Below are 24036 nucleotides of genomic sequence, written 5' to 3'. Positions count from 1 at the left end.
GGGAGTGTGTTGTGGTACATGACAACTCGAGGGTCTGAGGCAGGGGCTGTGTGGTTAGGGGCTACATGTTGCACTGCTAGTGGGGTGGTCACCTCTTGGGGGTAGAGGGCAGCAGGCTGTGACATATGCAGCTGGGGGATTGATCCATGCTGCAAACTTTGAAGGGTCTGGCCAGTAGAAGAGGGGTAGCTCATAATGTTCATCATTGGTGGCATTTGAAAGCTTGGCATGAGGGCCTGGGGCACAGGGGGATTATATGCAGGACCAGTGTAGACCTGGGGTTTAGGCTCGGCAGCAGGGCTTTGGTAAGGAGGGGTGTCTGGGTGAGTCATGGTAGGCCGCTATACAGTTTGCATTTCCGTGGAGGTGGGGCACGAGAGGCTGTGAATGGGCAAAGGGTGTGTGTGCTGGTTCACACTGGCTTGGGCCGGGGGATTAGGTTCCACTAATATCTGTACAGCTGGAAGGGATGCACTGGGCAGGCTGTAGTGTGGCCTGCTGTTTCGGTGGATTGGTTTGGCAGCTGGGCTGCTGTCAAAACATAGTGAGGGTGCTTGCATTGGAGCTTTAGAGGCTGGCAAGGTGGGTGCATGAGCTGGAGTGGAGTAGTGAATAGGGTAAGGTGACAGTATTGGGGGTGGTGGAGTGAGTGGTGCACTTAGTCCTGGGTATGGGGGCTGCTGACTGCTGTGGTGGTCTTGAGGGAGGATCAGCTGTTGGGTGGTGGTGGGGCTAGTGAAGTAGTTGTTAAGCTTTGGCCTCACTGATTGCTGTTGATTTGCAGCACTGGTGGTTGTTACGCCCTTGCTTGAAAGGTGGGGTTGTGTCTGGGCTGGAGTGTCACAGTTGTGGCTGGCTGTGGGTATCGGGGGCAGTTGGGAACCCGGTGTGGCAGCAGAGGCACCTTCTTGCTTTGACGGATAATCTGCATAGTCACTGAACATTTTGATATATTTTTTTCTAAATCACTATGACTGGTGTAACTGTTGGTGTCAAAACAGATGACTATTAATGATTCACTGTGTTCACAGAATAAGTTTAGCTGTGTATGCAAAATCTCCCCTTTTTTCCAGTAAATATCAAAAAACAATTATCACTATCAACTCAAAACTCACATTAAACTTGAGTCAAAATCAGATGGTCAATACACAACCCTTAACCAAAACCAAAAAATTATGAATGATATATATCAGCTTAATGTTAAACACAGTGTTCCTATAGCAGGATCTCACATAGCACACTTTTACACAACTCAAATAACAGTTAAGTTTATCGAAATATCATAAAAAAGTCCTCAAATGGATATAGCAAGCTTTCAACAGTCTTTAAAGGATATTTGAAGAGGTGAGTATCTTGCCAATGCTGCAACGCCGATGACAGTAGTTCAGTCCACCACACTGTCCAGTCACTGAAGGTAACGCAGTTCAATGCAGCAGCAAAGGCGAGGACGCGAGTCTCTGTATCTCCTTGGATCTCGAAGCACCACGATCCGAGTCACGGCACCATGATGTAACCCGCACTTTGCGTTCGGCCGTCGTCTCCCTACACGCCCTGGGACTCTGCGTTGTGTTTGTTGTAGTATGATGTTTGCGTGGAAAAGGAAGGAGGCGGAGGCTTGGGATCGTGGCTGAGACCTGGACACTTTACTGGCACTCGCTTACACTTCACCTCTCATCAATCAGCTGGCCGCTGGCCTCATCATACTCACAGCTTCCGGCAGACAAACAAAAAAACATTTGATCAACGTAGCCTTTTGCCCGGGACAAGACTTAGGGGGTACGGTGTTGCAAAAGGGACAAACATCGCCATTTGCGGCATTCCCAGGGGAACATACAGCGTAACAGTGCCACCCTGTGGCGGATTTGCATTACTACCTTACACATACATGGAATTTGACTCCGGTTTCGTGGCTCTCTCAGTGTACTTAACATAGAATAACAACGTTACAACACAACAGTCTTCAGATATAATACATGTGTCTGTGCCCAGATAATCGATTAACATTTGTGGCAGTGTTTGGACCATGTTGCAAACCATAGCATTAGGAAGACAGACAGTTTTCAAAACTTTGCCGTTGACATCTCTTATTATATGGTCACCTACCAGCAGAGTCTTTGGTTTGATGTCTGTCTTCGTTAACTTCTTTTTCTAATATACAGTGCATGTTCTGTTGTGATGCTGTCTTTTTTGATGATGTGACACTATTTTTTCTTAAAAATGTATTTCTGATTTTTCCCCTTTTTTCGCCTCCCCACTTTCGTGACCAGGCGAATCCAGGTCAAACCACTGCTTTTTTCGACACACACAGAGACGCATTCATGTGACGAACACAAGCTGACTCTGCCCCCCTCCCGAAGACAGCATTGCCAATTATTGCTGCTTCATCGAGTCCGGCCATAGTCGGATCTGACGAGACCGGGGCACGAACCCGGTTCCCAGTGGGCAACTACATCAACACAAAGCCGATGCTTAGACCGCTACACCACCGCGGACCCCAGCTTTGGCGGCTATTGATCTGTTGTTTACCTCCGGGTGCCGCCAAGAGAGGCTCCTTAAGGGCTTAGCTGTATACCAGGCCATGGCTGCACAGGTCTCGACATTAGCTTCTGAGCTAGCAGTACTAATGCTACCTGTGGCATTACCATTGTGCCCACTGTCAGGCATCTCATCCAAAATAATGAACCTGTTCTCCAGCCAAACCTCTGGTGAGACATTAGTGGAACTGCGCTTGTTGTGTCTGCCCCCCTTTTTACCTTGGACAACTGTCCAGAACTCAGGGTTTGACACTGCAAGGGTGAAATGGATCTTTGGTCTTGTTCCCTGGTTTAGCCAATAGCACATATCAAGATCCGTTGTGGTGTCGGTCTCGAGCGGGTTCGGGCCGGAGTAGGGAATCGTGTCCGCATAGTCCACTTGCATGGGGCTCATCATGTCTAAAAGCCCCTTCGCAACAGGTTTGATGTCCCTGGTTCTGATCATCCACCGGTTCTGGGACATCAGCTTAGGAAGCAGCAATCAAAGTGTTTTTGTCCTCTTGTATTTGGTAGAACATAGAGATTCTTTTTTCAAGTTATGTGATTTTCTGGCTGAGCGTGGCACAGCTCGTGCATTCAGTGGAGGGAGAAGAGAGGGGAGGCATTTTTCCCAAAACAAAACAATCCCTCCAGCTGTTCAACTTCAACTTTCATTGAATAGGATCACTATCTGCTGTTATTTCAGGTATCTCCTATTGTACTGTCACAATATACACTAAATAGGTTCACTGTTTGCTATTATTTCAGGTCTCTCCAATCGTACTCATAATATAGGATCACTGTTTGCTGTTATTTCCGGTCTCCTATTGCAGTCACAATTTTCTTCAACTTGATTCTGTCGTGTTAAGTTGTTTACTGACATTCAGTTGACATTCATTATTTCATTTGTCAATTGGTCATCACCCCTAAGTGAATGTCCTTACCTCCCTGAATTGGATCAGTTTGCTGTTATTTCAGGTCTCTCCTGTTGTCCTGTACAACTATCCTCAACTTGATTCGGTCAAGTTGTTTCCTGACATTCAATTGACATAATTCATTATTTCAATTTTGTCAGTACCTTCAGATGTCTTTTCAACAGACGTCTTTTGAAGCCTCAGTCTAGTTAATATGTTCCAGTGCCTCAAACGTCGATTTATCCACATTAATCCCTCACATCCTACAACCAGAAGTGAAAACAATCTCCACAAAGAAAAGGCAGTTTGGTTCCCAAGCACAGCAGGACTTGTTGTGTTTCAGCCTGGGTGAAAAGGTGAAATGGGACTTTTCTCCACTCCTTATATATCGAGGTTCTGGTACTCTTTACAGCAAGTTATGCATCTTTGTGCACTGGATGTGGATGTAAGCAATTTTTGAATGGCAACCTTGCTGTAAATACAGACTTTGCCTGGCTCACCACTCAGAAGCCTTTTTTTTTTGGTTTGTTTGTTTTTTTCTTTTTTTTAGCTTTTTCACACGAGCATTGATTGAGTTCTTTAGGGTTATTTTTAAGTTTGTCTCTTTTTTTAGTGTTTAAAGAGATTGCTTTCAGTGTTAGCTCTATGTTGTCATGATTATTCGAAATCATAATGTCTGTTTGCAACAAATAAAATTGCCAGCTGCATTTTTGCTATTTGGCATCTTTCAAACTCACTTAATAGCCTCATGTTGGTTTGAAATCTAGATAGAAACGGATGATCTGCTGTGGCGACCCCTAACGGGAACAGCCAAAAGTAGTAGTAGTAGTTGGTTTGAAATCTCATATATGAAAGTTGTGCTTAGCACACCTATTTAGAGCTGATGCAACACAGTACAAGTAATTGGCATGACTCTTCTGACCTTGTCATTACAAATCATGAAATGAACAGCCACCTGCTCTTGGTACTAGATGCACTAAGAATCTGGCTTACCTATCAGAGCTTAGACAATTATGCTGAAAGCGCAGACAATTTTGTTTTATTTCATGTTCATGTCATCCACTGTTTAGGACCGATGGGTCGTGGTGGGTTTGGCGGGGGTCGAGGAGGAGGAGGAGGAGGAGGAGGTTTTCCAGGAGGTAACGGGGGAGGAGGTGGACAGCAGAGAGCTGGAGATTGGAAATGTTCAAACCCGTAAGTCTGGTTTTGAGGTTAAAGACAGGAGAGTTTTCTCTGTTGGCAGCCCCTCAAATGTTTGTGCCAAAGTAAAAAAAAAAAAACAAAGCTTTGACCTGAACAATGGTGACTGAATTCCTTTTGACTTTTAGTGCAAAAAGGCAAGTAAAGTATAAGGAAGTATGTGTAAACAACACAACATTAATAAACCTGTTTATCATCTATCAATAAATAAGTAGATGGAATGCTCTGCCTGAGGACCTGATAGAGGCCCCCACAAAAACCTTTAGAGTTAGACTGCTTTTATTTGTCATTGCCTTATATGCATGTCTCATAAATAAAAGAGAACGAAATTATGTTTCACAAGGACCTCAGTGCCACATAAATACAAACAACACACAATAAATATTTAAAACAAAGTACATTAAAAACATAAATTACTTCACAGACCTAAACATCACAAGCACATGACACCGACAGTGAGTAAGACGGTCAAAAAGTCATTTTATGGAAGGTCTAAGCGTTCAGGCTGTTGAGGAACCTCACAGCATGAGGAATTACAGCAGGTTACATTTTGAAGTCTGACGAGGGAGAGGAAAAAGGTGGAATTCGAATTGGTGCTCATGCAAAGAAAACATGTTGTAAGAGAGTCTCATTTCCTTGTTGTTGTGTTTACACTTTGTTTTCCCTATTTTATCTCTCCAGGGAATGTGGCAACTTGAACTTTTCTTGGCGCAATGAGTGTAACCAGTGCAAGGCTGCTAAACCGGAGGGTGAAGGTGGAATGCCCCCTATGGAAAGAGGTAAGGAGTTTGCTGCCCCTTTATCAAGCCAAGCACAAAATAAGTCCCTAGGCTGGAGGTTTTTTTTTTTAGCACTTGACTTTTTAAAAAAAATGCTTTTGAAAGGGGATATTGGCAAACCTCTGAGTGAGGAAAAATAAGAGTTATATTAGTTGCTTTTATTTTCTGTTATAGGATTACTCCAAAGGACAATCATTTAATATAATTAAGTCATTTATCATAGGAGTTTCTTAAAATGGGTAATAGTAGATTTTCTTACTGAAATGGCACTAATTAACTCTAATTAGTGCCATTATGTGCCAGGAAAATTTGCAACTTAACTACTTGTAAATACAGCTGTGGTATTCATATTGAAAGGATGCAGTCTGTAGACATGAAAGCCAAACTTTTATATGTACTTTTACCTGACAGACAGTTGGTTTGTTTCAGCAGACACATGCACCTGCATAGGAGCTTGACTTGTCACCCGCAATTAATGTTTGATAAGCAGGTATTAATTGTGGCAGAAGCAAATATCTTGCCATGTGTACTACTGGTTTAGTTATTATATATTAATATATCGTTAACTCCAGAAGCGGTCTATGAATGCATAACTTACTGTTTCATCTAATGGTGTTGGTAAATAAATGGTTCCTCTGGCAAAGGTAGTTGCAGGTGTTTCGGTAACAATTTTTTTTAAAGTCGCGTTCCGCCTTTATAGTTTCTTTTTCTAAGTTTATAGTGTTTGTGATGTTGATACGTTAGCTTCTTCAGTTGGTTGGGTTTACTTTCAAGCAATTAAAACCAAGGGATCTGCAGTTTGTAAACAAGAGTCATGCACTTACTGATACCTTAAAGAGAGTTCATATCATGCTTTCTGGCTTTTTCCCTTTCCTTTAGTGTGTTATATAGCTGGGAGGTGCATGTGAAACATCTGCAGCAAAGCCCAAAGTCCACGCCAAAGGGAGTTATTCTCTCCGACAGAAAACACTGCCGGAAATGCCTCATTTGTAGGCCAGCGTTTTCTTCCGTTACTTACTTACATCACTATGTAACACATTTTCATAATGCCCACGTAGTGGCTAGTTTGACTGGCCCTCAAACAAAGTTTGGTAGGGCGGATGGGTCACAGATTTTGGTGCAACACCGGGAAGAGTTTGCTTAGCGCATATCCCAATGTCGAAGATGCTGTTTTCTTCGGTGCAAAGGCAAATTCCCCTTAATATGGACTTCCAAAGGAAGATGAAATGAAAAATCAGTGGTTAAACTTCCTTTTTACCACTATTCCTCAACACTACAACCCCAACCTTTTACATCCCCTTCATCTTACTGAGGACTGCTTTCTGAACCAGGCACAGTTGAATGCTTGGGTTGTCAATTCATTCCCCTTTCCTAAAGAAGAAAGCACCAGACAATAGTCAAGTCAGTTTTATTTGTATAGCCCATTATCACAAATTAAGAATTAGCCTCAGTGAGCTTTATAGCAAAACAACATTCTGCCCTTAGATTGGGGTGGGCAAACTACGGCCCATGGGCCGCATACTGTTTAAGCCGCCTCGTCAGGCATTTAAATTAATACTATAATTAATTAAAATGACTGGTATTTGCTATTTTTTTTACCTGCAATAAGTTACGGTTGCTTCCACTAGTAGATGGCGCACTGCAAATACAACTGGCCTTTTCTAATGTAGAGGCCAAGAGTCACTCATCGCTTCACCTGACCTGAACTTCACTTTTGCCTCTGGCATTGAGCATCAGAGCATGTAGCAATCGCCTACTTTCACAAAATGAGCGGACCAAAGAAGCGAAAAGTCAACAGCGAGTGCCAGGTTTTTAAGAAAGAGTGGACAGCAAAATATTTTTTCACTGAAGTCCGATCAAAGACCATATGTCTGATTTGTCAAGAAAACGTTGCGGTATTCAAGGAATACAATATACGACCGACACTTTTCCACCAAACATGCTAACTACGCTAGCAATTTCTCATCTCAAGAAGGGGCGAGTACAGCTTCAAGGTTTGCAACCAATTTACAGGCTCAGCAAAATATTTTTACCCGACAGTCTACAATTCAGGAGTCCAGCACAAAGGCAAGTTATCTACTTGCATATAAATTGGCAAAGCAAGCAAGCCTTTCTCTGAAGGAGAATTTTTGAAGGAATGTATGGTGGAGACAGCAAGTCTTCTGTGTCCAGAGAGCAAAAGCAAATTTGAAAACATAAGCTTATCACACAGAACAGTGACTCGCCGTATAGAACTATTTGACGAAGACTTGGCTTGTGGTTTAATCAAGAAAGCAGAGTCCTTAAAGTTTTATTCATTATCACTGGATGAAAGCAGTGACATAAAGGACACTGCACACCTCTTAATTTTGTCAGAGGAATTAATGACAATTTTGAAATCACAGAGGAGTTTTTATCCATGGAGTCCATGAAAGGCACAATGAGAGGATTGGATTTATACGACAGGGTGTCTGGCTGCATTGAGAGGCTGAAGCTACCTCGGTGTAAACTGGCAAATGTCACCACAGATGGATCGCCAAATTTAACAGGAAAAAACATTGGACTGTTGAAAAGAATCAAGTACAGTGTGAAAGAAGAGGACCCTGAGTTGGGGGTAATTTTCCTACATTGTATTATCCACCAGGAAGCCTTATGCAAGACTGTATTGCAGCTTGATCACGTAGTGAAGCCAGTCGTAAAACTTGTGACCTTCATACGGGCGAGGGGACTTAGTCATCGTCAGTTCATTAAATTCCTTGAAGAAACTGATGCTGACCATCATGACTTACTTTAACACTCCAGTGTCCGTTGGCTAAGTTTGGGGAAAGTGTGTCAGCAAGTGTGGTAGCTCTGAGGGGAGATTGACTCATTTTTGGAGTCAATGGAGAAGGCCGACGATTTTCCTGAGCTGAGCGACGCAGACTGGCTTTACAATTTTGCATTCGCTATGGACATTTTGGCACACACGAATGAGCTGAATGTGAAGCTACCAGGAAAGGATGTATTTGTGCATTAACTGTATGCGAACGTGAACGCTTTCAAAGCCAAATTAACTTTGTTCTCAAGGTAAGTAATGAACAAATCATTCGCTCATTTCCCAACACTAGCAGTGCTGGAAGAGGTGCCTCAGCATGCAAAGAAATAAAGCAAATCACTGAACAACCTGCACAGAGAATTCTGTAGTCGATTCTCTGATTTTGAAAAGACTGAGAAGTCACTGCAGCTGGTGTCATGTCCCCTGTCACTCAACTATGAGACAGCACCACAGGAACTGCAGTTGGAGCTGATTGGTCTCTAGTGTGACTCTGTCTTGAAGGAGAAGTTCAACTCTGTCAAACTGGATGAGTTTTATGCCTCACTGAACAAGACCAAGTTTCCAGACATCCGACGGATGGCACAGAAGATGCTGGTGTTATTTGGCTCTACCTGTGTGTGTGAGGAAACGTTCAGTGTGATGAACATCAACAAAGCTCGTCACAGAGCCCAACTTACTGATGAACACTTGAGCTCTGTCCTGTGAATTGCCACAACAAAAGTCACACCTGACTTTGATGTGCTTGCAAAAAAGGGTGACCAGCAACACTGTTCCCATTAAATCAAGCACTCGGGGTGAGTTTATTTTCATTACTTTTTGGGAAACAGATTTCACATTCACGTAATTTATGCTAGGAAATCCCCCGCCCCCCAACCAACTACTAGTATTAGTGGCCCGTCTTTCAATTTCTAAAACCTAGTGTTTCCCTTGAGCCAAAAAGTTTGCCCACCCTGCCCTAGACCCTCGCATTGGATTAGGAACAACTCCATGAAAGAAAGGAAAAGTCCTTTAACAGTGAGAAAAAGTTGGAAGAAACCTCAGGGAGAGCAACAGAAGAGGGATCTCCAAAAACTGACAGATGTGCAATGGATGTTGTGTGTACACAATTTACAGAATATAACACTGAAAGAAGATAACAGAATTATAATGGAATTATAAAATATATGAAGATTATGATGAGGAGGATGCCAAGCCAGTGTCCAGGTGCCACCAGAACAGCTCAGAACCTGAGCCATGCAACCACCATCACCATGTAGACCTGACAGGAGGACAAACTACACATGCATACAAGAGAGATTCACTCCACAACATTCAACAATGTGGGAGAAGAGACACGAAAGAAAATATTGGAAACAGTTTCTTTTTTCGGGCTAACAACAGCCCTATGTCTATGTTTTTGTTTGTTCACGCCACTTCACAGAGGACTCTTTCCTCAATAGAGCCCAGTATGAAGCTGGATTTTTGGCTAGGCTAGTGCTAAAAGACAAGGCTATTCCGTCTGTAAAGGGCTGTGTTGAGAAGAAATATGAAATCACTGAAATGTTCATCTTGTATTAATAATTGGACCAAATGGCTTGTGAATACAGTTTCAGTGCAGACACGGGCATATACAATGACAGCAATTTGCTCAAAACAATACAGCTGTGCACCTAGCAGTCAGATTACATGCCTTTATTTCATCCATATGCACTCAATCATGGTGTTATTTTCACAGCCGCTGAGGATAAATGCCACCATCTCCCAAACACGATTTTTTTTCAAGTAATAAGCAATCGACTATAATCTTTTAAAGTGATACTGACATCAAAATCTGAAAATTCCCATTGATTTGGAATGTGACCATGGAGAAATTCGGTGGCCAAAACAGTGCGTCTGCGGCCACTCAAGAGAGATCTGTGATTGACTGTAGATTGTGTCCAATAACAAATTGTGCCGGTGGATACCTAGACACCAGTCAGTTTGCATATAGGGTGCGTCTGTAGCGAGATGCTGTAAAACCACAGAGAAGCCGTTCTTTCACCCCCTCCTGCTAGCTACTTGGCTCGAATTTGTGCTATTTTGCTGAGACTTTATTATTGATCTTGCTACGACATATTGCTATCTATCTATCTATCTATGTATCTATCTCTGTCTGTCTGTCTGTCTATCTATCCATCTCTTTATCTAAATATCTATCATCTATTTAACAGTTATTTGTATCACCGAATCCTCCTCCTCGAAACTGTAATCCTCGCAGAGGAGCTCGCTCTCGCTATCTGACATTTTTGTAAATAACAAGCGATGAGCGGTACCGAGCCCCACCCACCCAGGAAGACTGTAGCCAACAGCTTTGAATTCATAAAACCACACCTATTTTCGATTATGATTCAAACTCCCAATGTTAAAAAATGTGTTCAGAAAGGGCATGTCAGTCTCTCAATAAATGCTCAAGTGAAGATATTCCAAGCCAAAAGCCTGTCAAACTACGGGATTCTTGGTAAATGTATGTACATGTTCTCGCAAAATGGTCTACTTGAGTAGTATTAAAGGCATTTATTTAATAGACTCGAGCATACAAATAACCGACGATGCAGCAAGATACTAGACAGTTGTTTGGCGACAGTAGATTAACATTTTATCAGCTTTGTAACCTTTATTCCCTGACAGCAGACGTTTTCCACTTCAGTCGGCATTTTATTTCATTTCCCACATGTACATCAAATAACAGCGGCATATAAAAAAACATTTTTGTATACGACTTGTGATTGAGGGACTAAATCCACCGTAATGTCACACAATAAGCAGGTAATGAGCGTAATATTTACCAGCGATGTCCTGCTGTAATCTTGGTTGCTGTGGATGTTCGTGCTGTCCACTCTTATTCCAGATTGTATTTGGATTCAAACATGTATGGATGGATTTGAGAAGTTGCCATTTCCAATCAAGAACGAGAAATAATGTTAGTAGGTTTATAGTTTGCCTACGGAAACCCCTACACTTGTGTTGTATCAAACTCTGTTTCCCCATCAAGCTGTTTCCCCCTGAGGGTGAGGCGGTGTTAAAAGAACTGACTGCTTCCCCTTGGCAGGCTTCCGGAAGTTAGCCAATCAGAAGAAAGCAGTGGGCTTTTAGGGAGGAGGGTCTTAAAACGACAGCTAAAGCAAGCTAAAATGACTTTTCAGACAGAGGATTAACTGAGGGGCTGCATAAAGGGCCAGTATAAGATAAATAAGACATTTTTTGAACTGTGAATAATGCAAAGCTACTCTAGTGGAGCCGGACATCCGGGTAGCGTAGCAGTCTATTCCGTTGCCTACCAACACGGGGTTCTCCAGTTCGAATCCCCATGTTACCTCCGGCTTGGTTGGGAGTCTCTACAGACACAATTGGCCATGTCTGCGGGTAGGAAGCCAGATGTGGGTGTGTGTCCTGTTTGCTGCACTAGCGCCTCCTCTGCTCAGTCGGGGGGCACCTGTTTTGGGGGGGGGGGACTGGAGGGAATAGCGTGATCCTCTCATGTGCTACGTCCCCCTGGTGAAACTCCTCTCTGTCAGGTGAAAAGAAGTGGCTGGTGACTCCACATGTATCGGAGGAGGCATGTGGTAGTCTGCAGCCCTCCCCGAATCAGCAGAGGGGGTGGAGCAGTGACCGGGACGGCTAGGAAGAGTGAGGTAATTGGCTGGATACAAAACAATTGGGGGGGGGAAATGGGGGGGGGGGTGGGGGGGTCAACAAAAAAAAATCCGGTCAGGCAAGTAAATTTTCTATGAGACAGTACAAGCCTGTTTCATGCTATAAGCAATCATCAGCTGTCAATGACACAGCTGATGATTGCTTATAGCATGAAAAAATTTACTTGACTAACTGGATTATTTTGCTCCTTATTTGTTGAGCACTATCCCTACCGTTGATTGTTTCTTTTAACAAAGTTATACACACACACACACACACACACACACACACACACACACACACACACACACAGGGAGAGAGAGCTGAAATTAGAATGATATGGCCACTTAAACTGTTCATTAGTAGGGAATTTAAGCAGGAAAAGGAAATGGGAAAAACGATTCATACCAAGAACACTTGTACAACTGAATAATGGGTTTCGCATTTGCATTTTTCGGCATGCACTATTTCCCAGACTATAAGTCGCGTTTTTTTTCTCGTCTGGCTGGCCCTGTGACTTGTAATTTTGTCGGACGAATACCCTGCATTTCACAAGACCACTATATGGCACTGTTTAATTTTTGACTCAATTGAAAATAATGTACCACCATATACACCCATCAGCCAAAACATTAAAACCACCTGCCTAATATTGTGTAGGTCCCCCTCGTGCACCAAACCAGCTCTGACCCGTTGAGGCAGGAACTCCACAAGACCTCTGAAGGTGTCTTCTGGTATTTGGCACCAAAACGTTTGCAGCAGATCCTTTAAGTTGTGAGGTGCGGCCTCCGTGGATCAGACTTGTTTTTCCCAGCACATCTCACATATGCTCAATCAGATTGAGATCTGGGGAAACTCTTTGTCATGATCCTGAAACCATTCCTGATCATTTTCTGCAGTGTAACAGGGTGCATTATCCTGCTGAAAGAGGCCACTGCCATCAGGGAATACTGTTACCATGAAGGGGTGTACTTGGTCTGCAACAAGGTTAAGTAGGTGGTACGTGCCAAAGTAACATCCACATGAATGTCAGGCCCCAATTTTACCCAGCAGAACATTGCTCAGAGTATCACACTGATTCTTTCGGCTTGCCTTCTTCCCCTGGTGCCATCTCTTCCCCAGGTAAGCGACACACATGCACCTGGCCGTCCACATGATGTTTAAATGTGATTCATCAAACCAGGCCACCTTTTTCCATTGTACCATAGTCCAGCTCTGACACTCACATTCCTATTGTAAGTGCTTTCGGCGGTGAACGGGTCATCATGGGCCCCTGCCAAAATTAACACTGCAACACATCAACTCCCAGAACTGACTGTTTAGTTGCTGCCTAATATAGCCCACCCCTTGCCATTGTAATGAGATGTTATTCACTTACCTGCCAGTGGTTTTAATGTTTTGGCTAGTCAGTATAAATGCAACTTATACACCGAAGTGATTTGTATGATTTTTTTTTTCTCTCACAACAATGCGTTTTTTTGCCGAGTGTGATTTATACTTCAGTGCGACTTGTAGTCCGGGAAATACAGCATCCTACTTTGATGTACTTGTTAAAGGAACCCTCACGAAGATGAATGGAACATACCATTAGATTTGTACACAGTGTTTTACCGTATTTCCTTATACTATAAGCGACTTTAAATCACTTTTTTTTTACTCATCAGACTGGTCCTGTGACTTATATTCCAAAGCGACTTCATGTGATTTTTGTCTGATGAACACACTGCATTTCCACTAATGCCACTAGATGGCACAGTTTAATCTAATGACTCAATTGAAAATACTGTACTAAGAAGACAGCATTGGGATTGGGATCCTGCGGAACCCAACACAAATCTTGTGGGAGCGGGCGGTTTTAGCTTTGCTGTGTTACACCTCCATAAAGGTCCTATTGTGATATGCTATTATCCCATCGTCATACCTGATCACCCAGGCTATATCTAACTGTATTAACCTTCAGTCTTGATGTCTTATTTTGTTTTGTTTTGTGTTTATGTATGTATGTATATGTGTGTGCATTAATAAATTGTTAAAATGTGAAAAAAGTCAACTAAAGATGATAGATAGTTTATATTAGTAGTCTTTATCAGCAGAAACAAACATTTGCAGCCTATAATGCTCAGTTTGTCTGAATGGCTTCCTCACATCAAAGCATTCCAAGGCCACCGCCTTCATGCAGACCAGGGCATTTTGTGTGCACCTGGGTTTGATTAGGCCTGTGATGGACTGGCGGCCTGTCCAGGGTGTTTCCCCGCCTTCCGCCCAATGAATGCTGGGTTAGGCTGCAGTGTCCCATGGCTTGGAAAATGAATGGATGGATGGGTTTGATTAGGATGTCCTTAAACCAACTGCACTAAGGAAACTACTCCAAAGTTGGATTGAACCAAAGTAACCATGGCAGGTGTGAAAGTGAACTGAGTTACTATTTTCAGGTCTTGACCACCATCGCTGTGTTTCTGAGTAGAGCAGCACACAAAGCATATTGTTAGGATCACATCATATCACTGTTGTCTTTCTCTGACAGCTGACTCTTGTGTCTGCTGTGTAATTTCTCCTGCAGGTCAAAGTTGAAACAGTGGATATTTCTGTCATCTGCATACTTTCTTTTTGTGTTGGCAGGAGGTTACGGAGGAGAGCGTAGCCGTGGGGGATTTGATCGAGGGGGTTTCAGGGGACGAGGTGGAGACAGAGGAGGCTTCAGGGGAGGCCGAGGAGGTGACAGGGGAGGATATGGGCCTGGAAAGATGGATGCTAGGTTAGATACACTTATAGGTTTATTTGTAGTCCAATACTAAACACACAAGCATGCTAGCAATATATACTATGCAATGATAATATTGAAATGAATCATTCTTGCAGAGGCGACCACAGACAGGAGCGGCGAGACAGGCCCTACTAAAGTATCTCTAAAATGGGACCAGGCTCTGTTCTTCCCCACACCAGGGCCACTCAGTGTATCCCTATCCACTGTGGGCCCTGCAACCCAGCCCAAGCCACACCTTTTCTACACACTGTTAGAAGATGTTACTTTGATACTTTTGGTTGACAGAGTAGAACAATGTGAGTATCTTGTCCACTCCCTCTCGCTGTCTTTACTTGAGTATTTACAAGTCATAGTTCAACCACATGTGTTAACACAGCCTCTCACTTCCCTATTGTCCCCAAGTCTTATTTTACCTACTATTAAGAATATTACTACTACTATATTAATCAAAGAATATTGAATCAGTTCATCTGGACACAACATTTATTGAGAGAAATGTTTCATCACTCAACTAAATGATCTCTTCGGTCTAAACTGACTGCAGGCATCCCCACCCTTATAAACAATGCAGTTGCATAATGACCGAAACCAAAGTTCAGTTTCATATGCAAATAGGCATGACCATTAACTAGAGTTTCAATGGCTATGTGTTCTATTCACAGAGGGTTTGGGAATGTGTGCAATCACAGCATTGTAAGATGGTGACAGATGTACTGGCGACAGATGATTTACTATTAGCACCCCCCCCCCCCTCAGTTCAGGGATGTTCATTCCCTCTTCACATAGATGGCCTATTTGACTCACTGTTCAAATCAGTGTTCCTCCCCATCAAGGATGTGCACATCCCAGTCCTTGAAAGAGTGGCCCCTAGCCTGTAGATGGGTGTAGACTGCGGAGTCCTGACCTGATGCATTAGCTCTTTTGTGTTGTGCCATCCTCTTGGCCAGTGTCTGTTTAGTTTCCCCAATGTATAAGTCATGGCAATCCTCCCAGCACTTGGCAGCATACACTATATTGCTCTGTTTGTGCCGAGGGACCCGATCCTTGGGGCGATTTCTGTCGTAGCGTGTTTTGGGCTTTGAAAGCAACTGAGACGTAATATTTGGAAAATACGTGTCTCAACTTTTCCGACACTCCTTCCACATACGGAATCACCACTGGTTTATGCTTAGACAGCTGTTGTCCTTCTCCTCTCTTCAGTCGGTTGGTGAAACTGTTGGACGTCTTCCTGGCTTTGACAAACGCCCAGTTAGGATAACCAGGGCCTGTTTAATGTGGGATTTCTTCCCTTCCTTGGCCGCTGTGTCAGTGAGGACGTTGTCAGCTCGGTGGTACAGCGTCCTGATGACTCCTAATTTGTGCTCCAGTGGATGATGAAAGTCAAACTTTAAGTACTGATCAGTATGTGTTGGTTTATGGTAAACATCAACAATCAAGTGTCCCGCATCACCAACTGCAATTTCACAGAAGGCTAACCTGTCATTTTTCTCATCCTCCCTGATGAACTTGATGTGGTTGGTGAAATGTGGTACATCCTGAGATTTGATTTTAACTCAGGTGTCATCCACAAATCTGAACCAATGGCTAGGTGGTGTTCGTGGATAGGACATCAGAGCCCTCTTTTCCACTTCCTCCATATACATGTTGGCTGCTACAGGTGAGACTGGGGAACCCATAGCACACCCATGCCTCTGCCTATAGTACTGCCCCCTGTATGTGGAGTATGTGGACTAAAGACACAGCTTCAGGAGCAGACACACTTGGTCCGTGTTAAGGGTGGTCCTATTGCTAAGGGTGGGGTCGTTCTGTAATTTCATATGGACTACCTCTACTGTTGCCATCTAACAGTGCTGTGATTGCAAACATCCCCAAATCCTCTGTGAATAGTACACATGGCCATTGAAACTCTAGTTAAGGGTCAAACCTATTTACATATGACACTGATAATTGGTTTGGTCGTTATGCAACTGTATTGTTTATAAGGGTGGGGATACCTGCAGTCAGTTTAGACTGAAGAGGTTACTTAGATGAGTGATGAAATGTTGCTCTCAATAAACGTTGTGTCCGGATGAACTGATTCAACTTTCTTTCTTAGCTGAATTATTGAGCATGCATAAAGACACTACTACATTAAGAAGACGTCATCCTCTTTCTTTTTTTGCGAGTGGGAGATCTTGCTGTTGTATTTATTACTGATGAATCTTTTTTTTTGTATTGTTTAACTTGGTTTTGAGATTAAAGTGTTTATAAAACTAAATGAAGTGTGGCATTCTCATTGGATTTTACAGCCATCTTGTGCAGAGTAATGTGTCAAATTTAGAGGTTGAGGGCATTCTTTCAAAACAACTTGGGTCTGAGTTGACGATTATTATTTTTTAGGGCTCAGGAAGTTCAGGTTCATGTCCCTGAAGAAGCTTAACAGCACATACCATGTTTGGTAACTATAAGAACTTTAGATAATCCAAAGTAATTTCCTCAGCAAAAAACATTCTTTCGCAATAAGAGCAACACAAAAATGGCTACACACAAATCCCCAAGACTCATAATAACTTAATTCATATGTTGCATCCTTAACAAAAGCAATCATTAAAAAGTGCTCGATGATCAACCTGTAAAGACTTTGTATGGGTACATGAACCCTGATTAATGTGAGGTCCATTAGTATGTGAGTGTAGCGCTATCTATCCCTTTTAACTGTCAAGGACAATGCTCCTGAGTTCTCTATACAACTCGGTATCCAATAAACTATTGAAGTATGCTAACTTCGCTTACACACAACTTATGTGTTTAAAGTATGTTCTAAAGGCTCTAAATGTCTTACAGTGTCATCTGGTAACTCCAACTAAAAAGGTTGACTACCCCTTTAAGGCGCTTAAATATGGCATATGACCCCTTTAAGGCAATCTAACATGGTCTAGACACCTCAATGTGTCACCGAGTAACATATTAAAACGGTGGACTAGCCCTTTAAGGTTATATACTACGGTCTACACATCTCTGGGTGTCACTAGGTTACTTCCAGTAAAAAGGTGGACTAGCCCTTTAAGGTTGTAAAAATATGGTGGACGGCCCCTTTAAGGCTAACTCAACATGTCACTTACCATAGCCTAGACACCACAGGAATAAACACACATGCATAATCCACACTCACACAGGTACATAGAATTATATATACAAATGTATTATGAGTAATAATTATTAGAATGAATGAAAGTAATAAGCCTCAATGGCTAACAAGCATCTGCATTCATATACACACAAATGAATCAGACCAACACATTAGCATACAGCTCAACAACCCTATAACTAAGCCGGCAATAAAAATAAAAGAAAGTCAACCCCCAGTTGCAGGCCTGTTTCTTTATCGGGTATGTTGGGGCCCTAAACAGCCCTCTTCGCTCCCCTTGGGAGCCCGCACATCCAGCTTGTACTCACAAAGAATGAATGCTCCTCTTCGTCTCGCGCTTCCCGCCGCAGCGCAGCAGCGAACGCCAGGCAGGCAGCCATCCTAGCTAACTGGCTAGTTAGCCGTTAGCACCATCTCACGGTCGAACCGTGCGCTCTCCTTGGCAGCACAACACGGCAACAGACGACTCCTTCTGCGTTCCTCGATGGTCGCATGAACACAACACTACACTGTAACTGATAACGTTACTTCGCTAAACTAGAAGACGGCCCGACTCACTGTGGGGCAAGCCCCTTACCGCATCCAGTCCATTCGCGCGTCTTGCTGTGCTAGCAACGAACACCGACTGGCTAGCTCGCTCCGTAACGTCGCTGGGTCCACATATGGGACTGACGAGTAGTCAGTTTGTCTCCCCAGTCCACACAAACAGTTCCCGGGATGGGTCTCGGTCAGACACCCGCACACATCACTGTTCACTAAACTTCAATTACATTTCTCTCACTGCACAATAGCCTATAACAGCTCGACATCAAACTGCTCCGTTTTGCTCACACAAGGGACGAGTGACCTAATTTCTCTCCCAGTTCAGTCTGCTCGCCCTGACGTTCCCTGCTGCCCTCTCAACCAATCACATTCAAGGTAAGTTATTCTCTCCACAGCCAACCAATCACAACAATGGTAAGTTTTCAACAATAAAAGTAAATGCATTTCACGTTGGTAAACAACTGTTTTGCAGAACAATATCAACAATATAATATATGCACATTCAAAAGGTAAAATAACAAACATAGGCCAAACTCTTATGTAATAGTGCAATATAATATATCTAAGGCCTATAATTTAACCACAGGGTTACATGAGCCTCAAAGAGAAGGCTTACCTAACTACAAAATTGTCAGTCACTTTCTCCAACTTGGGGAATAAATTAAATGACTTTGGAAATGGTTTTTGATTGATTGCAACATGGCTCTTGATGTGACCAAGAAGGTGAGGTGAGCATCAAAGATAACTCATGGATGAAATGTGGTACTTATTAAATGGCATCATGGTTGTAATTATCATGGATGTCATGGCAGGATAGTTTCAGATACAAATACAATCTGATATTGATTTCACTGCAACAAAATTCTTACTTTTAACTATCACAGATGAGTGCTAGGTGACCTTTCCAGAATATTCATGTGTGATTTGAAAGCATTAGGGAGTCGATGTGTGTTTGGTCACTATGTTATGGGCCAGTGCTTTATCAATAAGTTCATCACTGCTTTTATAGATGGTACCTTGAGTTTAAATGTTTTGAAAGAACAGAAATAGAAAAAAAATTAAACACTTAGCTTTATATTGAATATAACAGTGCCACAAGAGATATGGGATCCTAGCAAACAGGCACAAAAACAGACGGTCCAAAACTGAGATCTCCTCAAATTAAGCGGTTATTCAAAATTCTAAGAAAGTTAATATCACTGAACCCCCACCCGCACTCAGGATCTGTGTTAAGGATGTGTGCCAGCTCTTCCAGAGACAAGACCAGGAAGGCACCAGGCCCAGATGGTGTCACCCTCCTGTCTTAAAGTCTGTTCTGACCAGCTGGCCCCCATTTTCTCACTGATCTTCAACAGAAAACTGGAGCTGTGTGAAGCCCCCTTTTGCTTCAAGAGGTCCACTATCATCCCAGTCTCCAAGAAACCCCGTATCACAGGATTAAATGACTACAGGCCCATTGCCCTAACGTCTGTGGTCATGAAATATTTCGAGAGACTGGTGTCGGCCCACCTGAAGGAAATCACAGGCCCCCTGATCGACCCCCTGCAGTTTGCCTACCGAGCAAATGGGGCAGTTGATGGTGCAGTCACCATGGGATGCACTATATCTTCCAACACCTTGACTCCCCAGGGACATACGCAAGGGTCTTGTTTATGGACTTAAGCTCAGTATTCAACACCATCCCAGATATCCTCCACTCCAAACTCACCCGGCTCACTGTACCAGCCCCCGTCTGCCAGTGGACTAAAAACTTCCTGATAGACAGGAGGCAACAGGTGAGGCTGGGGAAAATCACATCCAGCACCTGGACAATCAGCACTGGCGCCCTCCAGGGATGTGTGCTCTCCCCTCTTATTCTCCCTCTACACAAATGACTGCACTTTAGATGACCTGTCTGTTAAACTCCTGAAGTTTGTGGACAACACAACCATCATTGGCCTTATCCGGAATGGTGACGAGTCTGCATATAGATGGGAGGTTGATCAGCTGGCCCTCTGGTGCAGCCATAACAACCTGGAGCTGAACACACTCAAAACAGTGGAGATGACTGTGGACTTCAAGAGGAGTCCCCCAACACTGCCCCCCCATCACTATACTTAACAGCACGGTGTCTACAGTGAAAATCTACAGATTTCTGGGTTCCACAGTCTCCCAGGACCTAAGGTGGGCATCCAACATAGACACAATTATCAAAAAAGCCCAGCAGAGGATGTACTTTCTCCACCAGCTCAAGAAATTCAAACTGCCCCTGGAACTGCTGATTCAGTTCTATATTGCAATTATCCTATATGTCCTCTACACATCCATCACTGTCTGGTTTGGATCGGCCACCAAACAGGACAGGGACAGACTACAACAGACAGTTAAATCTGCAGAGAAAATCACTGGTGCCAACTTGCCCTCCATTCAGGACTCCAGACTCGGGAAACGGGCAGGCAACATCACCGCAGACCCATCACACCCTGGTCACAATCTGTTCCAACTCCTCCCATCTGGCAGGTGCTCCAGAGCACTGTACCCCAAAACAACCAGATATAAAACAAGTTTGTTTCTGCGGGCTGTCGTTCAAATGAATGCTTTACACTGTTTAATAAATCCAATCATTTTTTATATATTGTACATTGTACATATACCAGTACGCTCTGTCATGTACATCTACCTCAGGTATGTACAGTGCCTTGCAAAAGTAGTCAACCTCCTTGACAGTCATCACTTATTTCTGGATTATAAACAATACTCACACATCTGTTCCTGAACAATATTATTTTTGTGAACCCATAAGCTGTAACAGCGTGTTCCCAAAGCCAAAATAAGTTATGTTTCACTGACTTTTTTTAAAAATAAATTGAAAACTAAAGTATAGTGCTTGCATAAGTATTCAACCCCCACATATCAATACTTTGTAGAGTACCCTTTTGCTGCAATAACAGCCATGATTCTCTTGGGGTAAGTATGTACAAGCTTTGCAAATTCCTCTGTCGTAATTTTTGCCCATTCTTGGCAGAATTTGTACAGGTCTTGCAGGTTGGTGGGATGGCACCTCTGGACTGCGATTTTCAGTCTGCCACAGATTTTCAGTGGGGTTGAGATCCAGACTTTGACTTGGCCACTTCAAAACGTTCACTTTCTTGTTGCTGAGCCATGCCATTGTTGCTTTAGCCTTGTGCTTAGCATCATTGTCCTGCTGGAAGATGAACCTTCTCCCAAGCTTCAGTATTATGGCAGATTGCAACAGGTTTTCGTCCAATATTTTCCTGTATTTGGTGCCTCCATTCTCCCCTCAATTTGAACAAGGTTCCCAGTGCCTGCAGATGAAAAGCAACCACATAGCATTATGCTGCCGCTGCCATGCTTCACTGTAGGGAGGGTGTTTTTTAGGGCATGAGCACTTTTAATTTCAATTCAATTCAATTCAATTCAATGTATTGTCATTAAAAACAATGTGCAGGCACATATTAAAAATGAAATAAGGGCTGTGGCTTCACCAAACAGTGCAAGACAGACATAGACAAACACAGCAAACACAGTATAAGATATACACAGATGAAGACCAAAAGATAAAAATATTTTTTTAAAAAGAGCAAGAGTACAGAATATTTAAAAATATCCACAAACATTCAGTGGGTAGCCAGGTTCAGGTCGGCAACAGCTTGGGGAGAGAAGCTGTTTTTGAGCCTGGTAGTGTGGGCTCTGAGGCTCCTGTAGCGCCTCCCAGACCGCAGGGTGGAGAACAGTTGGTTGGGGTGGGTGGGATCTCTGCTAATCCCTTCGAAGCCAGCGTTTGTGATAAATGTCTTTTGTGGCTGGGAGCTGGGTACTGGTGATATGCTTGGCCACCTTGACGACCCGCTGCAGAGCTTTCTGGTCTACTGAGGTGCAGCTGCTGTACCACACTGAGATGCAGCTGGTCAGGATGCTCTCTATGGTGCAGTGGTAGAAGTTGGTAAGAATTTTGGGGGATAGACAGGTGCTCCTCAGCCCCCTCAGGAAATGCAGGCGATGTTGGGCCTTTTTCACAAGGGCCTGGGTGTTTGATGTCCAGGAAAGTTCCTCGCTGATGTGGACTCCAAGGAATTTAAAGTTGGAAACACGTTCCACTTCCACCCCATTGATATGTATGGGGTAGTGGCTGCAGCTTCTAGACCTCCCGAAGTCCACAATCAGCTCCTTCATCTTCTGCACATTGAGGACAAGTTTGTTGGTAGTACACCATGATGTGAGGTGCTGAATCTCGTCCCTGTAGGCTGTCTCGTCATTGTTGGTGATACGGCCAATGACTGTGGTGTCATCCGCAAACTTAACTATAACATTTGAAGGGTGAGTTGGCAGGCAGTCGTGGGTAAAGAGGGAGAAAATGAGGGGGCTCAGAACACAGCCTTGAGGGGCACCTGTGCTGAGGGTCAGGGTGGATTAGGTGTGGTCACCTAACCTAACAAACTGAGTTCTCTTGGTCAGGAAGTCCAGGGTCCAGTTACAGAGGGAGGGGTTGAGGCCAAGGGAGAGGAGTTTGGTGGTTAGTTTGGCGGGGATGATAGTGTTGAAGGCAGAGCTATAATCTATAAACAGCATCCGGATGTATGTGTTGTTAAGGTCAAGGTGGGTCAGAGCGAAGTGCAGGGCAGTGGCAATGGCATCCTCAGTAGACATTTTGGGATGGTAAGCGAACTGATGTGGGTCGAATGTGGGGGGGATAATGTTTTTGATGTGAGCCAGAACCAGTCTCTCAAAGCACTTGATGGCAATGGGGGTGAGTGCTATGAGTTGGTAGTCATTCAGACATGTGGATGTTAATTTCCTGGAGACAGGAATGATAGAGTTAGTCTTAAAGCATGCTGGGACTATGGATTGTGACAGTGAGAGGTTAAATATAGTATGTAAGTAACCTGCTAACATCTACGTATTCAGCATCTCTGACATATTTCTTTGCACCATTGGACTTCATCTCTTATTTCACCTGTATAAGTCAATCCTTGTGTTGTGTTGTGTTGTTATTCTATGTTAATTACACAGAGAGCCACGAAACCGGAGTCAAATTCCATATATGTGCAAACCTACATGGCCAGTTAACATGATGAATTAATATGAATAATATTAATTAATTAATATGAATCTTATTCTGATATGGCCATGACGACTCAAATCCTGTCAAAAAAGGGATTTTGTCATTTATTTTCAATAGAGGAGCTCCAGAAACTATTGACTACAATAGGCTCATTGTCTTGTGGTGGCCACTCGGATAGAGAGGATTTGTGAATATCCAAAAGAAATCCCAAACATAATATCCCAACACCCACTGTGTCACCTTAAGTCTCATGTGAGCAAATGAGTGAGCAGATATAAACCAGCTCAGATCTCTGTCCATTGCTGAGCCTACTTTTTACCATATCACAAGCGTCTGATTTCATCAGACAAGTGTTAAACTATTTTTGCAGTACTGAGAATGATTCAGCACTTTTGAGTGCCCGTAAATTGTTTCTCTTATCTTATCCTATTTGTAAAAGAAAACTTCCTTGTCGGTTAGTTCGGTCTGATTGCCACAGTGCCAGTGGTTACAAAGACTGGTGTACGTATCTCGAATACAACCAGTGGAAGAACCCGACAGTACATTCTTTCCAGCCCATGTTTTTTCTTAAATTTGTGGAAGGAAGGCATTTCTCAAAGACAATGAAGTGAACCAAGACACTTTTTAAAAACATTTCTTCATTGAATTCTTTTGTTTTAGAAAAGGGAACATGGAACAAGTTATATATG

The 24036-nt window shown here is 43.2% G+C and overlaps 1 protein-coding gene across 1 annotated transcript in view; it reads left to right on the top strand.

Annotated features, from left to right (window-relative positions):
- fus (FUS RNA binding protein) overlaps positions 1-15080 on the top strand; it is a 77027-nt gene extending 61947 nt beyond the window's left edge. The window contains exons 12-15 of the mRNA XM_056288359.1: positions 4498-4621; positions 5309-5406; positions 14471-14606; positions 14711-15080. Of these exons, the coding sequence (XP_056144334.1) occupies positions 4498-4621; positions 5309-5406; positions 14471-14606; positions 14711-14750 (398 nt within the window). The 3' untranslated portion in view covers positions 14751-15080. The remainder of the gene's footprint in view (positions 1-4497; positions 4622-5308; positions 5407-14470; positions 14607-14710) is intronic.
- Positions 15081-24036: the final 8956 nt, after the last annotated feature.

This window comes from Lampris incognitus, chromosome 10 (genome assembly GCF_029633865.1).
Source record: "Lampris incognitus isolate fLamInc1 chromosome 10, fLamInc1.hap2, whole genome shotgun sequence".
Taxonomy (NCBI): Eukaryota; Metazoa; Chordata; class Actinopteri; order Lampriformes; family Lampridae; genus Lampris; species Lampris incognitus.
This window is presented reverse-complemented; position numbering and strand designations above follow the sequence as displayed.